General features: G+C 36.7%; 1 protein-coding gene across 2 annotated transcripts; it reads right to left on the bottom strand.

Annotated features, from left to right (window-relative positions):
• Positions 1-682: 682 nt before the first annotated feature.
• Positions 683-8,687, bottom strand: SUCNR1 (succinate receptor 1). 2 transcript variants are annotated; one of them, XM_035705221.2, is made up of 3 exons: positions 8,461-8,687; positions 6,210-6,441; positions 683-3,738 (listed from the first exon to the last, which is right to left on the bottom strand). In XM_035705221.2, exons 2-3 carry the CDS (start codon positions 6,216-6,218, stop codon positions 2,785-2,787), a joined length of 963 nt encoding a protein of 320 aa, XP_035561114.1. In that variant the 5' UTR covers positions 6,219-6,441; positions 8,461-8,687; the 3' UTR covers positions 683-2,784. The 2 variants fall into 2 exon arrangements, with proteins under 2 accessions (XP_035561114.1, XP_025291972.1); XM_025436187.3 differs by lacking the exon at positions 6,210-6,441 and having other exon boundaries at positions 8,461-8,682.
• Positions 8,688-9,480: the final 793 nt, after the last annotated feature.

Raw genomic sequence — 9,480 nt, 5'->3', positions numbered from 1 at the left:
AAGGGGGCAATGGTGTCTGGCACACGTGCTTGTGTATTCACACTCTATTCTTCATATAAGATAGCATTACTTATAAAAGTAATGAGAGAACAGAAGGTAGCTCAATTATGCACAGTAAAGAGGAGCATTGAATTCAAATTTGGTCTGTAGGACATTCATTTGTAATTAGCAACCATTTAAAGTAGACCTTGCTGCGTGCTAGAGGGGAATGAAAAATTAGATGTGGTTCTTCTAGTCACAGATCTTAGAGTTGACTTGAATGTACACAACAATATTATAAGGTAAAAAATAATGCATTTCATGAAAAGTGTTTAAGAGCAGCCTGATGTCCCAGAGGTTGATACATTTATTTCCAGATTTGTGGAGGAGATCTAAAGGGGGGCTTTAAGAAGGAGTGTCAGATGACATGGACTTTAAAAGACGCTTAAAGTGTTCATATGTGGGCATGATGGGACAGGAGTGAGCCTTGAGCTGTACATAGTGAAGAAAGTTCTGCATATAATGAAATGTAGTAGCCACCTTTGGGTGGAGGGTTTAGTTTGTGACAACAGTAGGAGGAGACAATATATGGTAATGTAGGTGGGCCCAGGTTGCAAAATGCTGGGCCAAATAGTTACACATGATTCTAGAAGCAGTAAGGAACCAATTAAAAGACAAGACGTAGAAACTTAACATCACTTCCTTTGAAAACTACAAACCCAGAAAGGATTTCCATTATTTATTGTTTATGCTTCTCACAATCACCTAGTACAAAAGGTAAATGGAATAGCCCTAATAATTTTAGGGCAGATGTTTTTAGTCTATTGAGGATTAGGTTACAGGATGATAGATTTGAGCAAGAAGAGGATTAAGAAATGTGCTATGAAATTACTTAACATTTTGGTTACAAGATGTATCTGAGAGTTTATGGTCTCATAAAATATTTCGCTGTACTATTTAGAGGAGTCCACTACTTCTTTGGGTAGGGGTGGGGAAAACTGAATGCCATATTTACAAATTAAAGCCCATGCATAAAACACAAATTACAATTAAATCATGTCTACGTTTGCAGAAATAAGCGAATGCTTCTTTCCTAAGGCCCTTTCGTAGCCTTTTTTGATGAGGAAATTCAGGAGATTGTGTTTTCAGTTTATTATGAGGCAGTTATGAAATCACATTAAAATTTTTAAAATATTGACGATAAAGGCAAGGCATGAAAAAATATCTTAAAGCCTAATGATAAGTATGAAAATACATCCTTTGGGAGTAATATGTTTTTATAATACCTCAGTAGCTTCACATATTGGAAGCATTAACTGGGAGTATTTTGGGTTTTTGTAATGTCAGAATTACAACAGCACCAGAGCATCTCAGAGCAGGACGGGCAAGAGAATTTTATTTCTTTGCACTCATAATGCTTATTGTATCCTTTATGTTACAGCTAATAACCTTAAGAAAAAGAGTGTAGATATGTGGTCTTGGATGCATATTGTTGTGTATAAGTTAATTACTGTGTGATACTTAATTTGACCCTAAATAGCTAATGGAGCATCCATTTATTTTTTTCCTATATTTATTTTGTGGCATGGAGTAGTATCTGGATAATCCATTTTGATATGCACATAAATATTCCCCATTTTCTATAATTTCATGAAGTGCATTGTGTTTAGTACACTTACTTCAAGGCCTTCTGTAATGTTCTGTGAAAACAAGGCTCATTCCAGATGTAAGTCACTGTCATTGAGATAAAGTTGTCCAAAAGCATTTACCTTTGTTTTCTTTTGTTTTAATTTGCTTTGGGTTTTCTGAAAGGTGCTTTCTGTTCTAGAACTCTGAGATTTTTGCAGCTCTCCTTGATACCTCTCTTCTAGTATTCTGGTACAATCATTTAAACCTAAATTCCTTGAGAGACAAGCTCAAACCTGTCTCTCTCTTTGTTGAACCATCTCTTTGGTTTCCATTTAATATGATTCTTTGCACTAAAAGCCATATAACAAAATAGGACTTCTGATTACAACTTGACCCCAATTCATGACCAACCTAAAGAAATGTCATATAGGCATCCTTGAACTCAAGGCATTGATTTCTTGCTTACTGCTACTGTTTACTTTATTTTTTAAAAATTTTTTATTTATTTATGATAGTCACACAGAGAGAGAGAGAGGCAGAGACATAGGCAGAGAGAGAAACAGGCTCCATGCACTGGGAGCCTGATGTGGGATTCGATCCGGGTCTCCAGGATCGCACCCTGGGCCAAAGGCAGGCGCCAAACTGCTGGGCCACCCAGGGATCCTGCTACTGTTTACTTTAAATTTTGTTCAAGAGCACAATTTCTCAACACAAACTTTAATCATATATGCCTAATCTGTTACTCAGTTTTCACATTAATAACATCAAACAAATAAGAATAACCTAGACAATGTTGCCAACACAGATATTTTTTTCTTTTTTTATGATCTGACCAATGATTAAACTACTTGATGCTGCATCTATCTGCTATTTCTTCTATACTGATGAGACAGTCTCATAACACGTAGGGTTTTGGACTTCCATGTTCAAAACGTTAGACAATGCCGGCCTAACTCCTTTCAGTTCTTAGGTGAAGAAACCAATACATACTCCCCCATTTTCTTCTTTTCACATAATCCAGACGCAGTGTGTCTTTCAAACAAGTGTCAGGTCTGTCCCTCTCTGATTTACATCTGTGCATTGAATCCAAATGTAACTGGCCGACTGCTGCATATATAAAACAATGGGTTATAGAAGCATCTCACTTTTGATGAGTGGGAACATCCATCCAAGACCTCATCTTCTAAAGGATGTAAGGAATTTCCATTGGTACCTCAGTTTACTCATCAACATCTCCCTGAAGTGATCCCCCAGAAGGAAATAGAAGACAGGGTTGATGGTACTGTTCAGAAAGGCCAACGGCCGGGTCACGATGTAAAAGGAGTTGATGACGACCTGGGTGCATTGGTACTCCTTCCACTCCTCCAGGCGTGAAGCGATCCTCACATTCCGCATAATGTGGTAGGGAGTGAAAAGCACGGAGAAGATCACAACTGCCATGATGACTAAGGTGAGAGGCTTTTCAAGGGGCAAAGCAGTAGCAAGTTGCCTGCTCCTCTGCTTCAGGAAAAGAGCAATCTTGAAGTAAAAGAAGCACATCACCAAAAGAGGAATGAGGAATCCCAAGAAGGTTAGACACATGCTATAAATGAGGCTGTTGTGGGGGTCCCCAGAACTTGCATAATCAATACAGTTGGTGCCATTGGCAGCTAGATCAGGATTTATAAGAGGAAGTATGGGCAGTAGCTCTAAGGTTACTAAAACCCAAATAGCCAAAGAGATTAAAATAGCAAATTCCTTCCTTTGCAGAAAGTGTTCCCGGAAAGGATGCTTCATGAGCAGGTATCTATCGATGCTGATAAAAGTGAGAAAGAGAATGCTGGTGTAGAGATTGGCATGAAGCACATATCGATTGCTTATACAGAGCACGTCCCCATATATCCACTTTCCATGGGAATAACTTCTAATCAGCATGGGAAGGGTGCACAAAAAAGCCAAGTCTGAGATAGAGAGGTTGAAGAGATAAATGTTACTGCTATTCCAGTTCTTCAGACAGAAGAGGTAGCCAAAAACAACAACAGTATTCCCAAAGACTCCCACAACAAACTCGATCCCATAAAAAATGGAAAGATAGTACTTTTCCAGGGCAGCCTCCGCTGCCAGCCAATTCAGGCAAGTTGCATTCCACGCCTAAAAAAGAAAGAGAAAAGAGAAGGTTGAAACTCTGGACTATGACTAAAGACAAAACTGCACAGAACATAATAATAATTTCTTAAAAAACCACTCTGACGTGGCCGGGTGGCTCAGTCGGTTAAGCATCTGCCTTTGGTTCAGGTCATGATCCCAGGGTCCTGGGATGGAGCCCCTCATTGGGCTCCCTGCCTCTCCCTCTGCCAGCTTGTGCTCAATCTCTCTCTTTCTCTGTCAAGTAAATTAATTGATTAAATATTTTAAACATTAAAAGAAGAATTTAAAAACCACTTAACACTTGAACTATGAAAGGCTGACTATATTGGGAAGGAGTGCATATACGTACATATTCATATACGGACATGTCACTAATATATTATTTTAACAAATATTGAATACCTTTGAACTATATGGTAGGCACTGGGAATAACAGCACTGAGTCAAACAAAGTTCCTAATCTCAAACAATTTATACTATCTTGGAAAGATCCAGGACACAAATAAATGCATGTCACACATAATGGTAAAAATATATCCCAGATGGAAGGGAAAGCTCGTGCAAAGGCCTGGAGGTGGAAACATACACAAAGGACTTGACAAATAGCACAGGGGCCAAGAAATGGTGCAACAAAACACGTGGAGCATCTAATTCCTTTTTCTGTCTCTAGCACCTACCATGATCCCCGGCATAGCACCACTGTGTGACGAAGTCTGCTGAGTTAGATTTAACTGAAGCACAATCTAGGAGACGACACAGAGATTCTTAGAACTCCAGTCTTGCTATTTTAATAGATTTTATTTTGCTTCCATATTGTCAAAGACTTATGGTTATTTTCCTAAATTTATAAAATGCAATTCCAGTTTTATTTATTTTTATTTTTTTTCAATTCAGTTTTAAAACATGATTTTTTTTAATTTAAAATATGAAGCCTAAAATCTCAGTAATAATAAGAGGAGTGACCACGATTTGCTGAAATCTTGTAGCATATCTAAGCCGTCTCCTTGAAGTCAGCTGGACCTTTTCTCCAATAACAAATAAGCTACCGAGTCTTGTTGCCTGTAATGTTTGGCTACTTCTCGAGTCTATCACCGCTGCTCCATGGCCTTCATCACCATTCAAATCCGGGCCACCATGACCTTTATCTTAGACTGTACTGTATCTTCTATGGTCTCTTCACATCCTCTCTGGCTCCCTTTCAACCTACCTTCAACCTGGGAGCCAAACAATCTTGGAAACTACTACCAAGATTCAGATCATATTACTCTCCTCACCCAAAACACTTAATGACCTTTCACTCTCCAGGGAATGAGGAATTCAGGCAGGCATGATCTGGCTCCTCTAGGCCAGTGCAGCTCACTTAGCATGGCTCTACTCCTTGCCTCTGTCTTCCTGTTCTTAGACCCCACAGAGAACTTTCCCAATGCTCAGTTCACTGAATGCTCAGTTCACTACTCACATTTTCCGCCCTGTGACCTTTGCCCCATCACATACACTGCCTTAGGCTTCAGTGTAAGAGCGGTTTCACAAGACAAACTCTGACCCATCAGTCTAAGCTCAGTTTCCCCATTTGATATTCTCATCGTTTACGAAGCTTGCTCAAATTTCTTGAAACTTTAGGTTACTCATGTTTATCTTCCACATCTGGCACAGTGACCGCCAGATAGGAGATGGTCTGTAAATGCCTGCTGCGTGGAGATGAAGGTAAATATTTGACTGTTTGGAAAACACTTTTATAAATATTTTTTCCTCTAAGGTCAGATAAGTAGTAGTAAGTCCACCAAATTGAGCGCATTGCTTTATCTCACTATAATTCTGACACTGCACGTAATATGACTAATATTCAAAACTGGCAATTGAAGTAGGTAGCTTTGCTTAGACACACATTTGTGAAAGGCAAAATTTCATATATATCTTCAGGCTCAATTTTTTTTAAAAAAAACTGAGGTTATTTTAAAATTAGGAATTTTTATCTGAAATTAATAAGCATCAGAAAGCCTAGAATATGTAACCAAGGCATTAAGAATTTTATTCCTAGAGATGAGACACCAGATAATTTTTAATGAGTCCTTTTTCCTTTTAGTTTATCTGGATTCTCTATTTGTTTCCCCAAATCAGCCTGTATTTGATATTATTAAGATTTGTAGAAATAAAGCAAAAAGTTTAATGGTCTTTTTTTTTTTAAAGGCTTTGTTTTAAAGATTAGTGATAATTCTTCACTATTAGTTTTAACTCTCTTCCCAGCTGCTTTCAATTCCAAGACTTCTGGAAGCACTCTCTTCCTTGCCTTCTATGTTACAGCAATATCCTTATGGTTCTCCTACCTCTCTTTGTAGACTATTTGCCCCAACTTTAAATGTTGGAGCTCCTCAGAGCTCAGATCTGGGCAACGTCCTTATTTTGGGAAAGCTCAAAAAGCAGATGCACTCCCTCAAAGGAATATTAAGGCAAGAGAAAGTTTCCATAAGACTCACTTGTTTCATTTTGCATTTCCTCTTTTTCTAGTTCTCTTATTTTTCCAACTACTCAGTTCTTAGATGATCCATGTGACTAGCTTGTCATGCAGCAGGAGGTTTTGACTGCCATTGCAGGAAAAGACAGCCGTAAAGACGTGTAACTGCATGTGCCAGATTCCCAATATCTACCGTTCGGGCAAGTCAGGGGCTGTGCTAAAGCCATGGAGAAGTCTCCTGCTTCGAGGTGTCACTGGGAATGGAAATTGAGGGAGATCATAGGTAGAGAATACCAGAACTGGAATAAGGACAATGAATGACAATTCACCTTTATCCTACTTCTGAGAGTGGTTGCTTTATCCATTTTTTAAAAAAAAATAACTTTTAAAAATGCATGATATTCTGTAGCACTCACTAAGAAGACACAGGTAGGCAAAAAGAAGAAATGAAAATGGTCCATAAACCAAACACTCCCACTATTTGGATATCCTCTTACAGTTTAATATTTATTTGAATTTATTTTTTTAAATGATATTATGCTCTTTATGATATTTTGTAATCTGCTTTTGGATACATTTATTTTATTCTTACAATAATTTTCTTAAATCCTTAATATTAAAGAGCTATGGTTTTTAAATGTCAATCTGTCTAATGTTTGCAGGTCAATTTAAACCTCACCAAGACCCATAATTTTCTGGGTATTAGAGTCCAAATAAGATGATGTTTGTAGTTGAATGTGTTTTTAGTGTGGGGATTACAGTTCTACAAATTGGTGAAGTAAGCTGATCCTTTAAGGGAAATTCTCAATTGAAGGAAAAGTCCCTCATGAAAAATTATAACTCTCTCTTCCACTTTCTAGTCGTTGTATGTTCAATTTTCAGGAAATAGAAATCATGATAAATAGGTTATAGCTGTTTGGGATGAATTATTTTTAGCTATTCTTAAGCTATCAGTAATTAAAGTGAAGTCTTTAATTACATATCCAAATATATATCTAAACCTGTTAGAATTATTAAGTTAAAAGCAATATTCAATTTACTGACAGAAGCAGATCAGTAGTATTCATTTTTAATTTGGAATAATGTTTCTTTCACTTTAGCTGAATTCAGCCTTTTAAAAACGTACAGTTTTGAAGCTTAGATTTAAAAACATATTTGATAGCTTGCTAGCTTTTCAATTCTTTTTCTTTTTTAAAAATATTTAATTTATTTATTTATTTATTTGTTTGTTTGTTTGTTTGTTTGTAAGAGAGAGAGCACAAGAGCAAGAGGGAGAGCAGGAGCAGGGTGGAGGGGCAGAGGGAGAGGGAGAAGCAGGCTCCCCACTGAGCAGGGAGCCGAGTACAGGGGCTCCATCCCAGAACCCTGAGATCCTGACCTGAGCTGAATGCAGATTCCTAACTGTCTGAGCCACCCAGGCCCCCTAAATTGTTTTTTCTTACGAATATCACGATTAAACAAAGATCATTTGTGCATTTTAACCCTGACCCGGTTCAAGACACACTTGCAGTATTAATTCATTATTACATATGAGCATTTTTAAATCCATTGCTATTTTCAGTAATAAACAATTCGAATGGACAAATAGAAATGCATACTGAAAAGAGACAATCATGTAATATTGATAACTACATTTTTTATATATTCCAGAATTTACACTGTAAATCAATACATTAAAAAGTGATAGTAAGAGATCAAACTATACGTTTATGAATTAAAAGAATAACTCACCAATTATAAAAAGTTCGGAAAGGTATGCCAGCAATAGTTTTTGCAATTCCCCATTTTGAATAATTGCAATTTTTACAAACATAATTGTAATTTTTATAACCTAAATGCTAAATTTAATTTTTAGAATGCCTTGAGATTTCCTCTCACATAGTATTTTCTAAACATAAACTATTATATATATTCATTGTTTCATTGGATTTAGGAACTTGAAATTTTTTTAAGTAGTTATATTTAACTAAACCTGATTACCCTTTTTGTTGAAATGTTACCAATATGTTGTCCCACTTAGCAAACGTGATAAACCTCTGTAAAATAAATTTAGTATTTGGCAATTTAAAAAGGTATTAGATTTAGTAAAAAATAAACACAGGAGAAAAATTATGACTTCCTCTTAGTTTTTTTTTGTTGTTGTTCTATGTGTTATGAATAATAGTTCATTTACACATCTTAACTGTTCACAGGCCACTTTTAAAAGAAACCCGTAATGGGAAGTCCAGCCTTACTTTGTATACCTGTGTGACATGAGTTGCATTATAACTTACCATTCCGTTGGAAGGCCCTGATCCCTTGACAGATATTCTTTGCCAGCAACTTGACACAGCTTCTAACCCAAAGCTGTGTCACTGGACATAGTGAAGTCTAATTTGCATATCATGCAGACAAGATTAATAATTCAAAAGTCCAGGAATAATTTATTCAGTCGAACTTCCAAGTACAGTTCAAGAGGAATTTCCTGTGAGGTCAAGACACAAACAAATTATGCATTTCACAAGTAGAGTTTGTAAGGACTGCTGTCGAAATCATTTTATTCACTGTCAAAACAGTGACATTCAGAGAAGCATTCGGTATTTTCATGTTGATTTGCATAGTCAAAGTTAGCATAGTTCCTATAGGATATACAATTGCTTCTGTGTTTTAGACTTTTTCTATATTTCTCAAATTGACAATTTTTAGTGAATTCCACACTGGGCATATAACTAAGCAACCGTTATCAACAATTTTGTAGGAGCTGTAAAACTGAAATTTTTAAAACTACTCTGGTTATGTGCTCTGTCAGTGTTCCAGCAAAAGGGACACTAGAGCTTCAGGTATTTCCTGTTTTATTTTCTTGATTAAAATCAAGAGACACATTAAAACACACACACACACATCAGATGGCTGAGGATTAGGGAGGTAAAATAACCTCAATACATGGCAATTCATACGTCCCAATCAATGTTTGCCAGAGCACCTGAAAGCACATCACTACCGATTTCAGACAGGAAGCACACCTGGCTTTTTCTGAGTATTATTAGATTTATATTCAAGTAAACACTCAGTCTGCTTAATTTGAAGCATAGGGTTTATACTGAGGAAGTCTCTTGTCATGTAGTCATTTCATTGGAACACTATAAAGTCGAATATTGAGTTAGCAGTGACAAGCAGAAGTTCCCAGAGAAACTCTATTATTACACCCAGTTCTTCTAGCCAAGCCTTTCCCATTCTGAGAGCCCAAAACTTAGAAACTTAAAAAAAACATACCTTATATATAGAGACCCCCATATATATGGTTACATACTTAA

This window comes from Canis lupus, chromosome 23, assembly GCF_003254725.2.
Source record: "Canis lupus dingo isolate Sandy chromosome 23, ASM325472v2, whole genome shotgun sequence".
Lineage (NCBI taxonomy): Eukaryota > Metazoa > Chordata > Mammalia > Carnivora > Canidae > Canis > Canis lupus.
This window is presented reverse-complemented; position numbering and strand designations above follow the sequence as displayed.